Source organism: Apteryx rowi, unplaced genomic scaffold (genome assembly GCF_003343035.1).
Source record: "Apteryx rowi isolate R43461 unplaced genomic scaffold, aptRow1 scaffold_182, whole genome shotgun sequence".
In the NCBI taxonomy this organism is placed as follows: domain Eukaryota; kingdom Metazoa; phylum Chordata; class Aves; order Apterygiformes; family Apterygidae; genus Apteryx; species Apteryx rowi.
Window position 1 is genome coordinate 77,514 of NW_020448108.1, and position 23,820 is coordinate 101,333.

At 38.9% G+C, this 23,820-nt stretch overlaps 1 protein-coding gene across 1 annotated transcript in view; it reads right to left on the reverse strand.

Moving 5' to 3' along the window:
• LOC112963994 (atrial natriuretic peptide receptor 1-like) overlaps positions 1–23,568 on the reverse strand; it is a 37,849-nt gene extending 14,281 nt beyond the window's left edge. Inside the window, exons 1-13 of the mRNA XM_026061553.1 lie at positions 23,515–23,568; positions 22,367–22,463; positions 19,496–19,628; positions 16,802–16,925; positions 14,542–14,646; positions 13,807–13,909; positions 12,097–12,242; positions 9,453–9,525; positions 7,782–7,923; positions 6,119–6,205; positions 5,715–5,858; positions 4,714–4,835; positions 2,924–3,065 (exon numbers count right to left, since the gene is read on the reverse strand). Coding sequence (XP_025917338.1) covers positions 2,924–3,065; positions 4,714–4,835; positions 5,715–5,858; positions 6,119–6,205; positions 7,782–7,923; positions 9,453–9,525; positions 12,097–12,242; positions 13,807–13,909; positions 14,542–14,646; positions 16,802–16,925; positions 19,496–19,628; positions 22,367–22,463; positions 23,515–23,568 — 1,472 coding nt within the window. The remainder of the gene's footprint in view (positions 1–2,923; positions 3,066–4,713; positions 4,836–5,714; positions 5,859–6,118; positions 6,206–7,781; positions 7,924–9,452; positions 9,526–12,096; positions 12,243–13,806; positions 13,910–14,541; positions 14,647–16,801; positions 16,926–19,495; positions 19,629–22,366; positions 22,464–23,514) is intronic.
• Between the last annotated feature and the right edge of the window lie 252 nt (positions 23,569–23,820).

A 23,820-nucleotide genomic window follows, 5' to 3' on the forward strand; every position in this document is an offset into this window, starting at 1 on the left:
TTAACCTGGAAAGTCCGTCTCCTCCTCCTCTCATCCATCCCCCTCACTGGCAGGATTGAGGAGAAGATGACCTGGGCTCCCAGACCCTTGACCACCATCCCCAGAGCTCTGAAATCCTGCTTGATGGTCTGCAGTTTGCCCTTGGTGTCATTGGCGCCCACATGGAAGAGCAGCAGTGGGTAATAGTCCGAAGCGTGGACAAGCCTTGGCAGTCTTTGCATGACATCTCTCACACGAGCCCCCGGCAGGCCACAAACCTCTCTACACAAGAGGTCAGGTCGGCAGATAGATTCTTGGGTGAACTGGTAGTACCAAAATTGGTAGTACCAATTCTGGTGAGGCAGCAAAGCTCAAACAGATTTTCAAGGAGAACTGTTAGATGATGGTAACTCTACTAAAGAATTACGGATTTCATATAGCTTTAGCAGCACTGTTCAGAAAAAAGTCCTAACAGAGTGGATATGGCTATTGAGTGAGATTCACATCACCATTACAAATCAAGAGAAGCCAGTCTGGAAGAAACTGTGGCTGAAAACAGCCTTTTCAGCTCAAATGGGAGCTACTTTCATGCTCCTGTTCTCATTCCCATTTTAGCTTTCCCATCTGATCAACACATTCCCTGGAGAACTTTAGAAGCAAAGTGATTAATCTCTAAAAGCACACAAAATTACAAGTCCCACTCCTGTAGTCTCTACTCATTCTTTATTTGGGCCATATATTCAGGAATATTAATGTAACATTTACACTGATAACAACTGAGGATTTCAAGACTGGGCCACTGCTGCCCAGCCAGTGAGCCCACGCTCATGTATCAGGAAGGCTTAGCACCTCGTCATATCGAGAAACACAAGCTGCATTAAAATGCAAGTTCTAAGGAATAGCTCAGTTGAAAGGACAAGGTTTTTAATGACACAGGATCCATCTCTTTTTCTTCATCTTTCTTCCCTAACTGCATGTTGTTCTTCCCCCCTTTCTCATTTCATCTTTCACTGCTTTTTGTTATTTATTAACAAGAAAGTATTTATCTGCAAAGCAACAAAAGAAGACCTGGATTTTGCAGACACAGAGATTGACAGCAAGATAGATCCAGCAGGCATCCACTAAATCTAATAAAAGTTCATTGGAATGTGTAGTCATCTATGAGATGTGCAAATCAGCTGTTGACACTATTTTAAGGGCAGTGCTTGGCAAGAAAGGGCTTCAGGAGCCCAGTCTGCCTGCAAAGTCAAATAATGATATCTAGCCTGAATGGGGGCAAACTGTAAACCAGGCAAGCACGAAGGAAACAATATTTTTGGGGAAACAGAATGCATTTTGGTTGTGGGGCAATGACAAACTACAGTGCAAAAGACAATCTTAAAATTACTGTGTAGCTGGAGCACAGTACTTTCTAAGAGAAATCCATGTTGAAATGGTAAAGACTGACACAGGACAGAATGAGAATACCCCAAAATACCAACACAGTGTCAAACTGCATTCAACCAAGCTATTTCGAAACAAATCGTCAAGGACCATTTGTGTCTATAGATATAGGCACTATGGAGACCTCAAATTCTTATTTGAGTAATGTGACCTGATAGAATGCATGACAATTAATAAGATTCTAGTAGGTGTACACATCGTATATACGTATGTTCCTTTGCAAGGGAGTAATGTGATTGCATATAAAACCTTGTCTTCAGATTTTATCATTTTTAAAGAATTGTAAGTGAAAAAAGAGAAAATTTAAGCAACATTTACTGTTTCTGCAACTAATTTTTCAATAAAAGCACCCAAATAGTCACATAAGGCAGTAAGCGTTAGTTGTGGCTCAGTCTAGTCCAGAGTAAAACTTAGACATTTTGAAGAAATGGTGTAATAGCTGTTCTTTTGTGAATGTTGTTAATAAATAGGGCTAACAACCATGCCCTTCTGTGTTCAGCGATGATGCATTGTCAGCATTTCAACCTTTTATTGAATTCTAGTTATTTCCTTTCCACTAGCTACCAAAGTCACCAGGAAATAGCAGACTTCTGCTGGGCAGTGGCAAGGACAAAGTAAGAGAAAACAGCCACAAAAAATCTTATAATACCAGTCTCCACTCTCTGATCCAAGTGCTTGAAACAAACTACTGGAAATAAGCGGACAGAGGAAATATCATTGTTATGAAATATGGTACACAAAGAATACAGTGATTTTTCTACTTCATACAGAAAGTTGGTGGGAGAACCAAGGAATGCTGGTAATTAAAAAAAAAGTTCAATGTCCATTGGATTATTCTTCTCTACAAATTTGATAGTAATCCCATTTATTTTAAATGTAATTGGATAGAAGCTGTCCATTACTGGCAAGGCTACAGATGCTGGCTAAACAAGCCACTGCAAAGTGGTCTCCTATAGAGGCTCTCTGAAGGAAAGGGATGGAGCTATTCACAAGTGCATTCATTTCCTCTCTCTTGCTCAGTTTTTCCCTGCAAGTGAAATACAGGCAGTATGTGTATAAAGTAAAATAATTTGTTGTCACTAAATAAAGAATAATGGGATGAATATTATAACGTCCTGGAAAACTGATGCTATTAACTCTTAAGGTATTGTCATTATTAAAAATAACCTATTTTTTTGTAAGGGATAACAACAACAAAAAAGGAATACCAAATAAGGTCAGATCTTTAAGCTCCTTCTAGTCCAGAGCAATTCCTTATAAATCTTTAGGACAACTCTGTATTTATATGATGTCAGTGAATACAGTATTTGGCTATCTATCTTGGAAAAGGAGGCTCTGTAGTATTTACACTACTCTGTACAGCAGGATAAATCCATTTTTAAACACAATCATCAAATGTATTTCGGTGTGACCACAGAATTATACTGAGCCTAATTAAGATTTTCTAATACTTGACTTGTGATAGGAGTACTAAAAGAGAGAGACATGAAAAGTTTATTACCTGTACACATCTGTCATAGAAGTGGGTTCAAAGTCTGAAAGGGAATGGATCTCAGGAGCTATGTAAATCTGTATCAGCTGCTGCTGGTATGTGCTGGACTCCTCAGAAGAATCTTCTTTTCTGTATGATTGCAAACCATAATCTAATGTGGAAGAAGCAGGAAAACAAGCCACTCAGTATATAATTCTCTGAAACTCATTGATTCACAACTTGTTTAATGGAATTTATTTCCCCCCTTTAAAATACACATCTTGGTCTAAAAATAGTGTGCTTGGTGGTCTTGACTCTGCAAAACATTTCCAAATGTAGGATCTGGAAAGCAAATGTTTGGGTGAGATTTAGTGACCATCCTTTGAGCAGGAGAGTTCAGCTAAATGGCCTCTTCCAACTGGGGTCATTTTATAGACCTGTACATTCAGAGACAGTAGGCTCACTCCAGTGAAAGAGTTATCACACAAATGCAGCATGTAGATTTCTGTTCTACTTGTGTCCTTCCTGTAGAAGCATTTTACTCATATAGTATGATGATCCTCATCTATGATGGCAGGTTCATAGAGTATTAATACGGTCTAGAGCTACTCAAGATGGTAGGCTTGACTTGCATACCACTAAGCTCAGAAAAAAGGCAGCATACATGTGAAATATCTTTGCAGCCCGATGTTGCCAAACAATATCTTTGTCCTGACAGAGAAGAGATTCTGTGAATGTGACACAGTATTGGAGTCTGCTTGCTTAAATGCAAACAACAGTCAGCTTAGTCTGTGGGAAAGCAGACTGTAGACCTTTGGTTTTGTTTGGAGTCACCTCTAATCAGGACATTCCTGAAGCTTCATTCTTTAGGTTGGAGATTGTTAGAGTTTTTCAATTAGCCCCCACACTGGTTATTTTTTGCAGGCAGGTTTGCCTGGCATCATCACTTTCATATAGACCATAAACATTCAAAGTCTCTATAGTACTACTAGTTAACTTCTCCTGAGCAATTTCACAGAGACCCCATTTAATCAAGAGGAGCTGTGCTAGTGTGATGGAGTTGATGCAATCCAACTATCTCCATTTTTTATGGTTTTCCCCAGAACAAGCTCAAGGCAAAGCAGGCAGTTCTGAAGGCAGCAGGATACTATGGGAAATGGAGAAGCAGCCATTAGGAAGAACCTTAGAAAGACAAACCTGTTGCTGCTGTTTCTACGATGGGTACAAGTTATAGGCTATGGTAACTACTTTAGGGAGGGAGTAGGAGAGATATTCATTGCTCCCTATCTCTTTATTGGCTGTGAGAGAGACTAAACTAGGTTCTCCATTGTTTTTTCTCTCCCCTTGGCTGTCTTCCTGTGCTAGCAACAGGCCAGATACATAGCTTTGTGTCTGGGGGAATAAAATTTAGGTTTGCCTGCATGAGTGAGAAGCTCTGAGATGAGTCTGCTTTTCCTCATAAAACCAGTCAGTTAGCAGCATTCCACTGCTTTACGGCATTGCCCACAATTAAGGTTTTCCCTGTGCATCAAAACTGAGAATGAGACAGAGTTTCTGCTCAGACTGATGTTGATAGACTCCATCATTTATGGGATCTGATGTGTGCAGTGGTGACATGTGTTAAATCAGGGACTTGACCTGATAATGTTACGTGAAGCTTGCTTCAGCACTAGGCATTTTTAATGAAGGCTGTTATAGTTAGTGTTTCCACCTGAAATGTCAACTTGAAGGTCCTTGCGAGCAGTGTTGAGTGTGAAATCTATGTGCACTAGTATGTTAGCTGGACAGGCTTGAAGTTTTGTTTTATACCTTCTCTTTACCTGCAACTTTACAAACCCATCGGTCGTCTATCACACAGTTGTTAGACTTCAATCGTCCATGATACATTCTGTGCTGGTGGAGGTAGGCCATTCCTTGGGCAATGTCAGTAGCAAAAGAAAACCTGAAAGGCACACAATCAGTGAGGTAGCATCCCCATAAACTGGATCCTCACTCAAGAGAGGGGCTAAAGCCTACTGATGTTGAGAGAAAAGCTCCCCATGACTGAAATGGCTTTCAAATCCATCTGCTAGGCTCCTTTCTTCAAAATACTTAATATGGATTACTGAATGCTCTTAACTTCCACTGAATTTTCTGGGTCCATAGGTGTTCAGGCTTTTGTAAAACAGTTCAGCTTCTTCTAGAATGTCTCAGTACCCCTGTATCCTTGAGTCAACTTTCAAATGTTTAAAAGAGAAACAAATTTCTATTAACTTTCTCTGTTTGTTTGGAAGGTTTCCTCGCTTGCAATCTTTTTCTTTGCTGAAGGCAAACATAAGGCAGAAGTAGAAGGAATGTGCCAAGCAGATTATTTTCAAAAAATAAGGGAAGTGTCTTCCTGGAAACTTCATAGAGAACCTGAACTTGTTTTCTATATTGTATAAGTATAATAAACCATTTGTAGCTGTGGTAATCATTTCACCAATGCACCTTCGCAAACAGAGAAGCAGTGCTTTTTGGTTAAACACAGAGCCCGTGATATTTAGGAACAAAATGAAGCTACCTGGGGAAAAAAAAGGTTTAAAAGTACCTTTACAGTATAACCAGAGGTGGGCTGAAAAGTTACTGGCTTAGCATGACCAGCACTAAATGTAGGATTGCTCAGAAATCCAAAAGACAAGTTGGGCTGAATGCTTGAATTTTCTGTCTTTCTTCTTCACTCTCTCCACATCACAGATCTGTTCCCCCAAGACTTTATCTATAATTAACATCTTGTCCGAAACAACAAATATCATGTGGCAGTACAGTTTGTACCTTTTAGCTTTTCAAAATTCTCTTTTACCTGAAGCCCCAGTTCAAAGGGATGTCTTCATTCAGTAGAACGTCACTCAGGCTGCCTTTGGGGCAGTATTCTGTCACTATGGCAACATTTGGCACTTCTGTGCAACCACCAATGAATTTGCAGAGATTGGGATGGTCAAGTTCTCTGTGAAAATCAACAGAAATCACAGCACACTAGCAACTTTCATGAATCTCCCTCCTACTTCTTGTGTTGTAACTGGAAAGCCAACTGCATTGTCTAAAAATGTCTCCTAAAAAGGAGAAGTAAAACAGGCATAAGAAGTTGTTGATCAGGTGTCAAAGTTTGAAAGAGAGGAGAACGTGAAGTTACAGTCATGTCTGGACAGATTGTAGCCTCTGTGGAACCAGTGGAACAGCATACGCTTCTCAGGTTTCACTTCTTACCTCACTTGCTTTACCTCCTTACGTATGGATTTGGACAGGCTGAATGCCTTCTTCATTATTTTCTTTATGGCCACTGTTCTACCGTCACTGCAATGGAATGAAAATGCTGGTCACAATATTTTAATCCAACTCCGTAAGCCAGCCAGGCTAGGACAATGGACTGCAAGTTTTTTATACAGAGGACGGCTTCAGAGCTCTAAAGATGAAGCAGGGAATTGGAGTTCATATGTGAATCTGAATCTGATTACACAACAGGATGCTGTTTCTGTGACCAGGGAAGCATTAGGGCTTAGCTTCAAGCATGCTAGATCTGTGGATGGCTTTTGGAACAAGGCCCAGGGAAGGCTAGAGCCACTTTAGTCCAGCTGGGAGGTGGAGCTGCTGCAAAGGAAATGTCAGAGCTAATGAAACACATACCACAGCATCCCTGCTGTCCCATCTCTTCTCTTTCTATTGTTTTGGAGACTTACCACTGATCATTTAACACCCTTCTGCTCTTACAATTATCAGTCTCAGGGATGAAGCAGCTGAGTTTGACAGACAGCAAAGCAATTTTCCTTGAAAGAATTAATGAAGTCCAACAGAGACTTGTGCAGGCACTTAAGTGGTACTTACCATTTAAATACACACAACAGGTCTGTGGGGTAGCACATGCAGGTGCTTCGCTGATAAGACTGAACACCCAATTGCTACCCTTTTCTTACATACTCCACTCTTGCTTGATGTGTTTGCCCTTCGTTCATCTGAGGAAGATGATGGTGGTGGTGATGATGAAATCATTCACAAATAAGCAACAAGAATGCTCAGTGTAAAAACATTTATACTGGACACTGAGTCTCATCAGTGAAGTGGCTGAGATATTCCAGAACAGTGATCTGTGCTGAGAAAGCAGCCACTCCTCTGGCCAGTGATCTGGGGAAAGCTATTCCTGCCCCTCCATCATCCGCAGCACAGATCCTGTTCAGTATATTTAAATGGTAAGTATCACTTAAGTCTTTGCACACATTCCACCCCCACCCCCAAATACATTATTTTTATGGGACAAAGTGCTTTGCAGTGTGTCGTATCAACAATGACTGTAGTGCTCAGGAACCCATTCTTTCTAGATAGCAGGGCATGGCTGTACTGATTGCGTGTATGGTCATGTGATGTGCATCTTCACAGTGTGATCCAGAGGTGAAATGATCTGCATCTTCAGTCACGTCAGCTGATTTAAGGACAGGATTTATCATCTACTACTGCATAGTTTGCCATTCTTTAGTTCAAAGAAGCTGGCTGTGTTCTGCCTGCATTTTGAAAAAAGGGCTGTATCAAAACCTTGGGCCCAAATACGTTTGAACACTGGGGGTCATGCATTAGCAGATGCAAGATAAGTTGTGCAGTCCCACACTTTTTAAAAGTCCCAAAGAGAAAAGGAGAAATGATAACCAAAGCCAGAATCTTGGCATGTGAACATATCCCACAGCCAGTATACTCCTCTGACAGAAGTCAGAAGTCAGACAGAAGTCAGAGGAGTACTGACTGTACTTAACTGTACTGGTTTTGGCCTAACAAGAAAAATACAAGCTTTTGTACTACTTGCTAATAGTAATGTGGCAAAAAACATAAACCAAAATGAAACTACAGTATAGCAATACAAAAAATAAGTACTATATTGGCTTACTATCTTCCAGTCTGTGTGAAGTACTGTTTCTTGGGCACATTAGCAGCTGCTGTGCTCAGAGCAGTAATACTGCTGGCATTGGAGTCACTAGGTGCAGGGGGGATGCTCATCATGCTTCCCGTTGCTGTCCATCCTATGTGATCTAAATGGGATGTGAGATGAGAAGGGACACCTGAAGATGCATGTTATTGCAAAGATGGAGACTCCTGAGGTGAACAAATACAGGGAATTCTGCAAATCTTGGCATCCAGGACTGGCCTTGTTAATACTTAAGACAGAAGGGCATTGCTTAGAATGTGACTACTATGCAAAAGGTAACAAAGCTCCAGAGGTGATGCATTGCTAGAGACCTCTCACACTAAACTTTAGGATTTGATGCAAGTTTTTCTGCTCTCAGGATAATCAGCCCTTGCTGCTACTTTGATGCAAAGGACAAAACCCAGGGAAGCAGAGCAAGCTCTGTGACATATTTTAACAAGGCTATTTGGAGCTCCTAGAAAACTGTAAAGTACAGTGTCGTGGGAAGTGATTATGACACCAGGGGGAAGTTAGAGGAGAGCAACAATACAGTCAGATGAAAAAAGATCAGTAATCTCAATGTATATTTTTTAATATCTCTTGACCAGCTCAAGGTAAAAAAAGGGATTTGGAAGCAGATTTAATGAATTACACATCATTTTACCGACTCAAATTAAGCCCCAAATTGGATCTATTGTTCTAAGTATTGCCCAAACCTCTCAACTCTCCCTGGTATCAGTATCCAATATAGTGTTGCAGAGGGCGTTCAGCATCTCACATTGAACCAGGACTGCCATGTTCCCACACCATAGTATTATCCACGTGCAGTTAAAAATTACATTGACATTTGGAGCCTTTCTGCAACATTCTACCCAGGAATACACTAGGGATCCCTAAGATAGCTCTGAGAATAAGATTATATCTATATTGTGCAATGCACCAAAAAAGGAATTATCTTGAAAAAATAATTTTTCACAGCATAGGCTGCATTGCCTGGTTGCAGCACTGCTGATGTGTTTCCATTTAGACAGCTGTTCATCTCAGGCTACCATGGGTGTCTCTGAGTAGTTCTGCCTAGAAGAGACACTGTTTGTTGCCAAATTCATGACTTTTATCAGCCCTCATTACTTTAAGTTGCTATTCACTATTACTCCTAGGTCTTAAATAGTATTGTTGCTTTCTAGGCTCTTCCCCGAGAAAACTGATTTTCATCTTGGATTTTTCAAATTAGTTTTTGTTGTCCTATTTTTTGATCATGCTTCTGATTTCCCTCTGTGTCTTTCTATTGCTTCTTTTACTACCAGCTGAAAATTATACAGAATGTTACATGCACTGAAGCAACTGCAGTTTATTTTGTCCAGGGCCAGAGCTTGTCTGTGTATTTTGTGCTAGGCCTGCATTTTTTTAATTGGCAAATCACTAGAAATAATAAGGGAACTATTTAAAATAACTTTGAAAATTAAAGTTTCAATAACCAGAAATGCTAGTGATCAGTTCACAGAGGTTACAGTAATGATTATTTTGGATATACATTTTGCAAATCGATTAATCTTTTGTCAGACCTCTATAACACGAACACATACTTATGAGTGAGATTCTTTCACAAAACAATTAATGACAATGACAATAGTATCAAAGTGACAAATTACTAACCTTGTTTGATGCAGGTGAAGTCTATAATCCAGCTTTCATCCCAAAACATCTTCTGTTTCTGATACTGAAACCACTACAAAAATAAATCAAATTCATTCCTGATGCAGCCTTACTGGCTTTGAAGGAATTAAAACAGAGATGAGTTTTTCAAATATAAAAGGCTGCATCTGACCGAAATCTGATCTAATACCAAATATCCTAAAAACTATATATTGTATATTCTATAATCTAATCAGATATAACATTTTGCATTGGCTACAAACTCTTTCCATTCTTGTTAGTATTTTTTATGCAGTACATTTAGATCTCAGCCCAGATATTGATGAGTGTTTCACATCACCTCCTATCATGGAAATGTCCTTTGCTGCATAAGTGCATGACAAGAGCATATTACACCCTGACCCTAAGAAAAGAAGCAGTACATGGCATATCAATCCACAAATGAAAGTCTTATATAAAATACTTTGTCATAAAGAATATTGTATATTACTGATAACTGATTTACTAAAAAGCTGACATGCACAATAAATACAGAATTTATAAACTCATGCTTTCAAAGGATGAGTTGCAGATTAAATTATACTGCTGTTATAACTGCAATCAACACCAACATGTAAAATCAAAGCAGCATTTTACCACCCCTCTACCCAGTTCTGGTGTTGAAGATTAGGTACGATGCATTCATTGAAACAGTACACCCAGACAATACTGGAGGAACATGGTATGGAGATTGTGTCAATATTTTGGTAGAACTTTATGACTGATACAGACTTCACTGAATCAAAATGAAGTCCTTTCACTTATTTCAAAGTGTTTCTGAGAAAAGATAGCTACATTATTATCTTGCAAAGGTGTAGCTGAACAAAGTCATTTTAGCTAGAAGTGACCTCTGGGCTTGATATAGCCACTGAGAACAGTGGAATCATCTCCCCTACTTGAATGATTAAAGGATACATTAGATATGCTAGATGGTTCTTCTTACATGTTATAAATTATAGAACTGAATAAAAAGAATCTTTCCTACATTGTTTACCCACCATCTAAAAAAGAAGATGCTATTGTAGAATTTAGTAGAAGGAAAGATTACACAGGAATGCAAGAAAATAAACCTAAAAAAATTCTCAAAACCTACAGAAAAATATTAGCAATAATAGGTAAGTTTTGTTACAGAACTTTTAGATAAATCTATGCAAGTCATAGAAATTCCATTTGCTTTTTGTGAAATGCCAACTGTTGTTCACTGAAATGGTATACTAAAGCTTGTCTGAACTTCTCATCTGTTCAATTTAATTTTTCTATCAGATTATGTGATTTTACAGGACAGTTATCACAATTATCACATTATCACAACAGTGCTATGGATTACAAATGCTGAAAGGAGAAACAGAGACACAGGGAGGTTAAGGCCTAGTTTTCAAAAGTGCTTCGCTTCCTAACTCTGAAAGCCACACAGACAGGCATAGAATAGAGCCAAAAATCAAGCTGTGAATGCCTGAGGGCCCTTGTAGCACCCTACTTTCTGGGCCACCAGCCTTCTCCTGCCCATTCCCTTTGAGCTCACTTGAGTACTTCAGATGGTCTCCACAACTGCAGAGTGAGACAAAAAGAGAAGCAGTTTCTGAGGTAACAAGAGCCCATCAATTTGCAGGATTTATAAGCCAAACCCCAAATAAGCCATCCACTGTATTATTTACATAGTCAATATAATGACTCTACATCTGCAAATATTCACCTGCTAACTGCTTGCCATGACATTCAGAAATGTATTTTTTTCAAGATGCAAACATTTCAGGAATATAGATCTTGTTTCCCAGAAGCATTGTGAAATAATAAGCCATAATATTATGCTGTCCTATCTTTATACAGACATTTTCATTCCAAGGGATCCAAAAGTACTTCTCCTGTATTTATACGTTCCTCTCAGCTCATGCCCCTTTTTGTTTTTCTTTCAGGATTCTATTATAATAACTGATAACTATTAGAGCAAAATTGAATGTTTTTAATGGAACAAAACTGTGCCGTGCCCTTGCTTATACTGAGAAAATGAGCCTATAAAAACAGTAAAAGGAAAGAACAACTTAGCATTTTTCCCTTACAATGTTCAGGTATCAAAGTGTTAAAAATATCCCAAGCAGAATGTTTTCCATTAGAAACTGAATTTGAACTATTAGATTTAATGGCCTCTGGTGGACCTATTTGCTTTATGAAGTTACCTAATTCCTTTTTGAATTCATGTATACTTCTGGCCTCCACAGCATTCTGGAGTAATTAATTTCGCAGTACACTTTTACTCTGAGGGAGAAGCACTCTTCGCTGTTTTAAAATTGCTGCCTGATAACTTTACCGGGCACTGATAGTTCTCAGGTTGTGATGAATGTTAATAACTACCTTTTCTTTACCATTATATATCCCTCTGTTATATTCCTCTTAAGTCTTCTCTCTTCCAGGATGAAAATTCCTGATTCAGTTAGTCTCTCCTCATAAAGAAGCCAAAAAAGTTTTTTTTCCTCCCTTCTACTTCCTTCTGTAGCATGCAGTTTCTGGATGCAGAAGACCTGTCCCTGTACTTAGAGCGAGCTGCACTCTATATAAGCAAGTAATGGAAGTGAGAGACAGCAAATAAGAGGAGAGAAAGAACACTTACCATGATAGTCAAAATGAAGCTAGTGCAGACTAAACATATTGGTAAGGCAATTGCTATCCTAGCATCAGCAGACAGTGGGCATTCCCCACAATCAGCTGGGCAGGTAGAGCAGCCTTCCTCTTCCTCACAGAAGCCATCTCCACAGACTGGTTAGAAAAGGAAACACATATGAGGATATTTTAAGGCAACCTCCTCCAACCTCAGGGCTGAACTCAGACATAAACACGTAGTCTTTGAGCTGCAGACACCTCAGAGTACCAGAAAGAATAAATTTTGTAGAATCCAGAGACAGTACCCCAGACTCTGAAAGAATTATTTGGACTTTCAAAGTGATGCAAGGCCTCCCCAATTAGACAAAATTGCTTAGGACATGAGAACCTTTGACATGTTTTGTGTATAGTACCACTTCATTATTACTCTGTTTTCCATTATTCATCTGCCTTTCTGAGACTCAAAGTTCCTTAAGGCAAAGATTCTCTTTTATTCTGTGTATTTAATCTAGCCCTTGGGACCCTAGAAGTAGGTAACTCTTCCTCAGCAGCCGCAGAAGACTCTGGGTTCTGTGAATGACTTCCTGCAGAATGAATTCTTACAATCCATACTTCAAGGATTTTTTTTTTCCTCCAAAGTCTCATGAAAATTATCAGCAACATTAGATATGATTTAAAACAAAAGCTCTAGAGGTCAAAACTTCATCTCCCATGTCTTGAATGGTGTATCAGTTTTACTTCTGCACCTAAGCTAATAGCATTCTGTGCTTCAGCCTCTTGAAAAAAGCTGAAGGGATTATTCTGTCACTACTTATTTTTGAAAAAAAAAATCAACAACCCCCCCCCACCACCACTTTGTAATAACTCCTCCTGGTTCTTCTGATTCCATTATAATACCAGGATTCTCTGCCTAAGGACTAGAGCTGCAAAACTTTTTTTTGGTAAATTGTAACTTTGCTTGAAAAGTCAGCTGCAGCTGTCTTAAATTTAATAGCAAATTCACCCAGAATTCATTAAATACTTTCATTCACTTTGGGGGTTGCTTTTGCTTGTTTGTTTTTTCATAACATTGGGAAATATATTCACAAACAGCCAGAAGAGTAGATAATGAGAGTACTGTGATGACATTTCTGTTTTACCCAACATTTTTCTTCAGATTGTGTGTTTCAATTATTAAATAAGATCCACTTTTTTTTAGTTTTACATTGTTAAGAGAATTGTTACTGTTTCCACTTACCTATATACAGCTTTACTAAAGTGAACAAAACACTGAGGGCTTTGGGAGCAATTGAAAGTTAATGTGAACAATAGTACTGAGCTGGATTTCTGTCTTACCAGCACATTTGAGGCTAGTCTGCTCCCCTTCAGATGAAGAGTGTCCATAACATCATAACATAGAGGCTGGAAGAATATTTCCACATCCCCATCACAACTGAATGAGCCTTGCAGTGCCTGAAGCTGTTGGCTGTGGTATTTGACTTTACCTATTCAACAAGAGTGGCCTCTTCCTGTTCTATATTCATGCACAGGTAAGGAGAAGCTCATTTTTTCAGATGACTGGTATTAGGAAAGAAGAATTTTAGAAAGAGCCCTGTTCTATATTCAACTGTAAAGGGGGTAGGAGTCACATTTCCTCTTGATATCCTTGCATGATATCGATAAAAGCATTTAGTTTTGCAGTCAATAAGTGATACCCTCACATCTTCATCCTATGTCATACCTACTGCAGGAAGGACTGTGGTTTTTGCTTCCAGAGCGACTTGCATTCTCCCAACTCTGATGTGTGCAATGAGAGAAGTCACACCCACGTGAACCAAAACAACCTGCCAAACAAGCAAACAAAGCAGAAAGCATCAAAACTTCACATGCATACACTATGACCTTACAACAACAGTCATCCAATTGTGGTGTCTTGCAACAGAATGATTGCTTTTTTCCAGAACCAGGACTGGCAGGGAGCTTGCCTGGGGAGACAAAGAGGAGCAGGAAAGATGCATCTTGCATAAGGGCAGGTCTGATTTCCCTCACTGGTGTGTATCCTTTCACCAGGCAAGGCTACCAGCCTATGCATACTGTCACAGTTGCTTCCTTTTTACTTCTGCTTTGTAGAAAACCCCTAATCATCATATTAACCCACGCTATAGTGCAGTCAGTAGTGCCGGATATCAGTAATGTAGGTCTTAAATGGACACATTAGGCTATTTTATTCCCTCCTATCACTGTTCTTTTTACTAGCTGCCTATAGACTGGTAGTGTGAAAAGCAATTGCATCCAAGTTTAATCTATTGGGAATTGATAATATTCAGCCATATGCATCACTTACACATATGTGACACTAACACAAATAATGAGGAGCGAACCATGCATATGAACTGCATGAAACTACTAGGAAGTCAGATCTGAAAAAAAAGAGGAAACTTAGTGTAAAGCTCCATATGCAATAACTGTACCTTACCTTGGCAGTCCAATTTCTTTGGCTCATTTTACCAGCTGTAGACAAAGTGTGGGTAAATATCTGGCCATCATCTGGAATCCATGGACCACATATTCCTCCTTTACCCTTTATCAGACAGATTGGTTATGTTACTAAACAATGACACAATGAAAATCCTAGCTCCCGCTCTTCTACCTTGTTAAAATTGTGTTCTGTAACAGCAAACAAAATGATATCTTGTAACAATTCTATTAAAATGCTGAAGCACAAGCAATACTGTTCTGTGATAAAATAAAAGACAGTAAGAGAAAAGCAATTGCACTTGCACTGAATTAAAAATCTCACAAACCTCATTGTGGTTTAAAGTACATGAGCCAAAACCTGGTCCCAAATTTTATCCAGAGTAATTCTATGAAGATAATACACTTATTCAGGATTTGCTATAGAGTAACCAGACATTGAATTATATCCCACATTTTGTATTTTTCTAAAGGGTTTCATTGCAGCTTGACTTCTGATATGGCAGCTTTTTCTTTTTTTCTAACAAGTAAGCAAGGCACTTCTTCTGTGTCAATGCCTGTTTGCAGAGCATTTTTCACTAAACCTGCTAGGAAGTAAACTTCTCAGCAACTGCAGCCACAGAGGATTATTATGGCTATATGAGGATCTGGCATTGCTTTGTTTGTTTGAAAAGATTGTTTGTCTCCTAACTTCAGATATTTCTTCAGGCATTTCTCTCAATATACTGTAGGACACGCACCAAAATAAAAGAAGTGGAGTTCATGCTAGCCAAAGTAAAATGCTTTAGAAGTGATGACACTAAAAAAAAAATACCCCAAAACAAACAAAAAGCCAGCGTAAGGGAAAGAGCTTTCTTTGAAATACAAGTTCAATCCTATGCAATGACATTCCTCTGATGTTCTTGCTGTATGACCGCCAACCTGTATAGACTGGCCTTTTCTAAGCAGGAATTGAAATATTTGAAATTTTGAACGAAGCTGGACAATGCAGCCCTCCAAAGAAGGACCTGTGGTACCTGGTGGACCAAGAGCCAGCAGTGTGCCCTTGTGGCAAAGGAGGCCAATGGTATCCTGGGTTGCATTAGGCAGAGCGTTGCCAGCAGGTCGAGGGAGGTGATCCTCCCCCTCTGCTCAGCCCTGGTGAGGCCACATCTGGTGTGCAGTGTCCAGTTCTGGGCTCTCCAGCGTAAGAGAGACATGGAGCTACTGCAGTGAGTCCAGTGATGGGCCAGGAAGATGATGAAGGGACTGGAGCATGTCTCCCATGAGGAGAGGCTGCGAGAGCTGGGCCTGTTCAGCCTGGAGAAGAGAAGGCTGAGGGAGGATTTTATCAATGTATATAAATACCTGAAGGGTGAATGTAAAGAGGATGGGGCCAGACTCTTCTCAGTGGTGCCCACTGACAGGATGAGAGGCAACAGGCACAAACTGAAACACAAGAAATTTAATCTGAGAATAAGGAAAAGCCTGTTTACTGTGAGGGTGACTGAGCACTGGAACAGGCTGCCCAGAGAGATTGTGGAGTCTCCATCCTTGGAAATCTTCAAAAGACATCTGGACATGGTCCTGGGAAACCTGCTGTAGGTGACCCTGCTTGAGCAGGGGGGTTGGACTAGATGATTTTTAAATGTCCCTTCCAACCTCAACCGCTCTGTTCTGTTCAGTGCATGTTGGCTACATCCTTTCACTTTTCCCACACCTTGATTCCAAGCAGAATTAATTGTGGAAGTAAGAAATATTGGAAAATTCACCACATGGTGGGATACTTAAGTTCTCTACTATGGTTTTAGCCAAAAGCTTTGATTTTAAGTTTTCAGCGGTGATTCCTCTTTTAAATCAAATTCCTGGGATCAGCTAGGGCACAGGGAGTCAATAATAAAGCATCTCCCATAGGCATGGGACAGGCAAGAAGCAAGCTAGAGCTCCTGTTGAGGATTTGAGCTTTCACACAGAAGGATGTAGCTATATAAAGGCAAGCTACCTTTGAGGCAAGTAATCTCAAAGAGATGAAACTGGCCATATCTTGCATAATGAGAGATTCTGAATACCACCTTGTCCAAAAATCCAGCCATTTGCTTTGCAAGCTCAATGTCTTGTTCAAAACTTTCCAAAACTAGCAGATATCTTTACGGTATTTTTAGTGAACTAGAGATCTGACCTAATTGTAATTTCAGAAAGACTTCTTGAAGTTGAACTTGGTTATTGCACTATCTCTTCCAGTAGCAAGAAAAGAGCTCATAAACTCACACTGTCATACTAACCATGAAGGCCAAAGGACAGGAGTGAATGTTGGCATGGTGGACACAGCAGTTCTCTCCATTTGCATCTTTCCAATTGTCAGGGCACTCCTGCTCCTCGCAGAATTCCTTTGCAGCAGTCGCATTGCTAGCCAAGCAGCAGAGAGAGAAAGCAAGAAAGAAAGAGAAAAAATTTTAAATTCATTCTTCCTTCCTCAAAATTTTAACAAGCACATGAGAGCCTGTTCTTTATCCTGCACAGAAAAATTAGAAGCACAGACACACGCAGCAAGAGAAACATTGTTTCAGCACTTCTTTTTCCTTTTGTTTTAGTTTTGGTTGAAGGCGTTCTAGAGCAGCGAATGCTGCCGTCAACTGGACCACCATCTGCTGCTATGCAGTAGGGAGTTCTGGCAGATGCTATGCCCCAAGCAGCTGCCAACCTCCACTTATCTCTCCATCCTGACTGCTCCACCAGATGGGGCAGCTTGGCAGTGCTACATCTGTCACAGAAGCACGTACCATTACTGTACTTTCCCTAGCAGAAATACGTGTCCCTGGCTACTTTCATTCTCAGTGTTTTCAAGTGTATACCTTCATCAATGCATGTGATTCATACATACTGTTCAGCTTCAGTCTTTGCTCCACAGCCCAAACAGCCAAGGATAATTACTATTTTGGACAATAATATCAGATATGATTGCCAAATCAAAAATATTTAAAGCAAAAATTTGATTTTATGAATAGACTGTTCTGCAAAAAGAGGCAGGGCTTGTAAAAGTTCATCACAGAAAGATGAATGTAGCTACATGGGAATGTGTGTCACTGTCGCAACACTTTTCCCCACTCTGCTGAGTTCCACTTTCAGTTGAACAATTGTTTCTCTGAGTTTTCTATCACCCTGATGAGACAGATTTGAAGCACTTGAAACCATTTCTCCCAACACAGTTTACTCTCTAAATATTGCCAGGCTTAGTCATTGGGTTTGGTTTGAATGTTATGCACTTGCATGTTTGTATATACTCTCTGTATTCAAAGCAATGCCAGAAAAACAGGACTTTTTTTTCTTTTGTTTTTATTGCAAGAAGTGCAAACTAGCTAGTAATTAATAGAGTTAAGAAAGAAGACTACATTGTAACATATAAACACAGCATAGGGGATCAGACTGACACAGATCATATTTAGGGCCTTATTTACAAAAGCACAGACATGATTGATAACTGAGATAGGCAAATTCATAAATCCTCAGATATCTAAGCAGATTAGATATTAATATCTATTGGCCTCTGAGCTGAAATTGTGTGTTCAAAAGAAAATGTTTAAGCAAATTGGAAACTAATTCCATCAGGCATTTCTCTTCATGATTGCTTTTTAAAATTTACCCTGCATTCTGCAGCTTTCTTTCACTTAAACATCTTTATTAGGGACTCATTCAATTCTGCTGAAGCCAATACAATGGCTTGCCAACTGCAGTCATATTTGGCTCGGCCACTGTAAGCTTCAGAGCCAGCCATATACTCTTGTACTTACAATAAGGTGAAAATTTGATCCCTCTTAAAAACCTGCAGCATTGATACCTCTCTTTTCAATATTTGTCATCTCTTTCCCATACAATATATGTATAAGTAAGTATACAAAGAATTTTCTGAAGTCCCTTATAGATTTAAGGGAATGGATCTCCTTGGAAAGACAAGAGCAACAGATTCATTTGCAGGCAGTAAGAAAAACTGTTTTACAGTCAAATTCTTGGAACTACCAGTATTGAGAAAATATGGAAAATGTGAAAAACAAATTTTATAAAACAGTGTAACCATAGTACTCAGATGATCAAAATATGACACTGACTTTTTGCCACTGCAAACAGATTTGTAAGTCATCTTTCGGTATTTAAGAAAATCTCTGCAGATAACAGCTTTTGCAAAAGTGAACTTTGCAAAGTGAACACTGAGACTGGCAGAGGACCTTTTTGTATGAAATGTGAGTTTTTCCATAAACACCTTTTTACATTAACCAAATACAGTATAGAAAGTGGGGAAATATGGCTACAGACTCAATCCTAGTCATTGCTCTATATGCATGGAGTGCTGCTCTGTACAGACCACAGTGTAAGATCAGGGAGCGTTAGCCTTTTAGGGATCTGGAGTTGTACACACAAATATTCTTTGCTTAATCTTTTTTGTCTACTTTTACTAGCACAGTCTCTGAGTTGATATATACACATTTGGGCTAATTTCAATTGCACATATCAAAAGAATTTCATCACTGAATTCAGTGGATTCAAGATTTGGTTCAGCCTTTTTTTTTTTTTTTYTTTYTGTATTTATGTTGTGTGGTTCAAATACACTTATTATTAAAACAGTTATAGGACCCACTTATATTGAGATCCACCGTGCAAGAATTTCAGTTGTAAATTCTTTGGGGTAGAGAAGGCAAAAAGCAACGTTCAGAGGTGCACCAAGACAGTAGTATAGATACAGGATGCCATGCACTATCCTTGACCATGCAGGAGAACACGCCATGGTAGCAGCTGTGAGAAAAAAAAAAAAATTGCAAAGGGAGAAATACCATGGCAAACAGAATTAGAAGAGACCTCAAGAGATGCAAGGAATTAGTGAGGAGCCCCAGGGTGTGTGTTCCAGTTATGTTACAGAAAATGTCTGTATATGCAGAATCCCCATTGACTCATGACCATGAAAACATTTTTGTAGGAGGTAATACCTGTGAGAAAGGATTCCATTTTGCACCGCATATTCATAAAAGCCATCAGAAGCAACGACTGCATAGGTCACATTGAAGAACTCCCCACTCACAGCCTTTTCTGGAGGCCTTTGGATCCATGCCATTTCCAGGCCTAGGAATAATACAAGTATGGACCAACATATTTGACATCATTTTCCACTGTACAGTTGCATATACCTGTAGAACTTCCTCTGTAGTAGGGAATGAAGTGAAAGGAAAATGTAATTTTCAACTTTTGTTCCTATTGCTTTTTCTGAGTCGAAAATAGTCATCCATTTCAGTGGCAGTATAGATAAACACAAATTCTCATTAACAGAATGATTCTGACATTTACTTAGAGAAGATTAAGCAATTGGATAATTATGATCAAGAACCAAGTCATCTTATTTGTAGTAGCTTTACTCCTACTGTTATTCAGTGCTGCTTGTGCTGATATACTTGCTTTCTTTCCAGATCAGGCAATAAACATTGCTCTTCATTTTTGGCTGCTTTCACTATGGGGGCATACCTCATTATGGAAAAAGAAGAGACAACAGCAGCACACACGGAATCCAGTCCAAACCTGTAATCTCATGAGAAGACCTTATTAGGAAAGAATTTTACAATTTTACAAAACTGTATCACAGCTAGAACGGAGGATAGTGGGAGGACCACTGCTCAAGCATCTGTAATTTTCCCTTTCCATGCTCTTACAGGGACAAATAATTTATCCGTATCATCTCTTTTTGTCCCTGGACCATCATATTACTCACTCTAACCCTGGGAATGAAGTATGTTTAGAGGTGGGAAGAGGTTTTCAATCCATATTCTCAAAAGACATCATCAAAATTCTTCCACTCAGTTCACCCACCTCTTTCCATACTGTTGAATGCAGGTTTTATCCCTGTCATGTCAAACCACTTACATCATGCAGGTGTGTAGCTCTCAGTTTGGCAGGAAATTTTAAATCCCTTCTTCTGTAGAGGATGGGTAAATCTGCCTTTCAAGAAACTTTGCTTTTTTTTTTTGCCAATTATAAACTCTTTTACTACTCTGAAGTTGTTTGTATTAACATATGTTTCACTTGTATTGTTAATGAAGTAAGCTGTTATTTTTTCACTTGAACATAACTCCCTTTCAGATATAAAGGAATTGTAAAGTAACCTTTAGATTTCACAGCTCTCTTGAAAAATAAACAATGATTGTAAATGCTGATACTTTGAGAGACACTGCAACACAAAGATTTACACAGAATTCTAGTAAGATTTTCACTAAAAGGTAAGAGAGGGCTGAGCTTCAGACGATGTGAGAGAATGAAGGTATAAGGCCAGCATAAACTTCAGATGAATTGCTTTCTAGAACAACATTCCTTCTCTCTAAAGGTCTCACAAAAATGAACAAATCCCTTTTTTTCAGTGCTAGATATGCACACATGTAAATTCTTTGCAGATCTCGGGTTGCAAGTTAAATCCACAACAGCATTTGCTTCATGCTTTGCTTTTAACAATGCCCATAAGCTGGCAAGGAATTATCACAAAGAAAGGCAGGACAACACTTGGAGTTCATTATAAAATTGATGGCAGAGGGCATATATTAATTAAGCAACCTACTCATATTGGTTTCCTTTGTACTCAGTTCACACTTTGATTTATTAGCAAGAATAGCTTTAAACAAGTCATCTGTTTGATAAATAATTGTTTTAATGTTAAAGAAATAGTAAATTCACACAGGGATAAAAGACTTAGCTGATAATTGTCTAGATAGTCTTTGAACTTCAGTCTTCAATCTGAACTTTTAAGAGAGTGTTTAACTATCATATTGAGCTCAGAGCATGACCCAGCAGTATTTTTCCCAGAGTGTTTTATTAATATAAGAGTTTCTAAAGTGTTCTTATTTTTCCCCTAAGCCATATTGGAAAATTTTGTGTCTGGTCTGATCTTTTCCAACACATACAAAATTGTTCTTTTACATCAGTTATTAAGCCCTTTATTCCCAGTTACAGAGTCACAGAATCACAGAACAGTTGAAACTGGAAAGCACCTCCGGATATTGCCTAGTCCACGTCCTTGCTCAAAGCAGGGTGATACAGAACAGGTTGCTCAGGTTTTAAATATCTTCAGGAATGGAGAATCCACAACAACCCTGGGCAAACTGTTCCAGTATCCAATTACTCTTACAGTAGAAAAGGTTCCTCTTACATTTAAATGGAATTTCTAGTATTTCAATTACCCCTTAATTATTTTTCAATCTCAAACCATGAGTTTTCCATGTAAAAAAATTTCTTCCATTTTTGATTATCCTATCTCCATAAATTCATTTTTGAAGCTGACTAGAATAAATAGTTAAAGATCTAAGATGCTTTTAAGAACTTATGTAACATAATTTTGATCAAGGGGGAAAAGCATGAAAAATAGATATGGTAATTTTACTTATTGGCTGGAGGGTTTATACACAGTCTGCTTTTGAACTGACACTGCAAAATTTCAGTAATGACTCCATAGGCTTTACTGCAATGCAGAACTGCCTGTCTGTGTTGCTTGGGTTAAGCTGCTTTTGGTTTCCTAATGAGAAATAAAATGCCCTAGTTGAACACAATGATTTCAATTTCGTGTGGGGGAAGGGATTCAGTTGTTGCTATTACTTTTCCTTCGGAACCAATGAATACTTGATAAGCAATTACTCAGGAGTATCTTTTGACCATTTCCTTTCACTTATTCCTCTAGAAAGAGAGGTTGTCACTGACTCAGATGCCTTCTTCCACACATAAATTTGTTATGAGTTAAGTATTAGCTTGAGTTTATCAGTCCCAGGTTCTCAACCATTCCCCAAGCTTGAGATGTTCTTCCCCAAGCAACTTTAGGACTCACTCACCTCCACAGTCTAGCATGTTATACTCATCTGGTTTTTCCAGGGGCCAACAATCATAGTCTTTGTTATCCAGATCATGCCAGCCCTCCACTAATATCACCTGCCATAAAAAAAAAATCGTATGAATAAACCTGTAAAACACAGTATGGGGACAGGAATGATAAGTTCCATCCACAGTTTGTAGTTCTTTTTAAAAAAATAAACCAAACACAGAAACTGAACCTGTCTTATTTTTCTTTGTCTCCTCAGTCTTCCGGAACAAAAAATGACAGCTTCCTAGCAGTGTACAAACTGGGTCACTAGATTATTTTGGTCTGTCCAGAAATAAGTCATGAAACAGTGAGGGGACTCAGCTAATCCTTCTCCTGCAGATAGGTCCCTCTACAGAGAGCAGAGGATTTTAAGTTTGTCTGCAGAGAGACATTTGATTTAAAGAATTTGTGAGTGTGCTTTTAAAATATCACCCCCCTCCCTAAACTGCCCATTTTCTTTTAATTGTTTACACCTGAATTCTTTTAAAGAGCTGCTTTTTGTTATGTTTTAATAACACAATGTATCTGTTAATCATGTACATATTATAACATGATATATAATTATAGATCATATTAAGATTACATATGCTTATTACAGGGAGAATATAGCCTCATAGTAACATACGGATTGAATTGCAAAGTAACATAATATACATTATACCTGTATACATTATACACTATACATTATTTCATACACACATATATGTAAATCATATAATAAAATGTAAACTCCAGGCTACATATAATTATATAAACAGAACAGAATATGCTATCGTAATTCATTCTGGTCTTATTGCACAAATAATTAAAAGGTAATAGGTTCTATTAATATAATCTGATATTATTTTTCTATATATTATTGGAGAAGAATCATCTAATAGATTATGCAATTACTTATGCCTGTATTCGTGGAATAAGTTAGAATTATAGAATTGATTTTTCCAATGTATTCTGCTATTACACTTAGTTTCTATATTAGTAAAATAAATTATATTAGGAACACTCAGCAAATGCATGGTATTAGTGGCTGTCTTACTGCAATAAGCCATGCACAATTCTTTAGGTGTGCACAGTGCACAGGAAAAAGTTCTGGTAAGAGAAGCTATGTAGTTTACCTACCAAAAAACTGAGGAGGCTTCGGAGCCTAAGGGCAGGTGTTTTGACAGCGCTCATGTTCCCTAACACGCATCAAGCTCAGCAAGTGTCAGAGCCGCTTCTGATGTTGCTGTTGTGGCTGAATGAGGTGTCCCTTCCTAAGAAAGGGGGTTGCTAGGCAAGCTGATTCTCACAACTCCAGCTGCTGCAGCTGTTCCACCTCCTCCTTCCCTCTTCCCCCTCTTCTGCAGCCTCCTCCCTGGGCAGGGTGGAAATCCCCCCTGCACCTCTGCAGAAAATCTCTGAGGAAGCAGCAGTCGTATTAGGGGC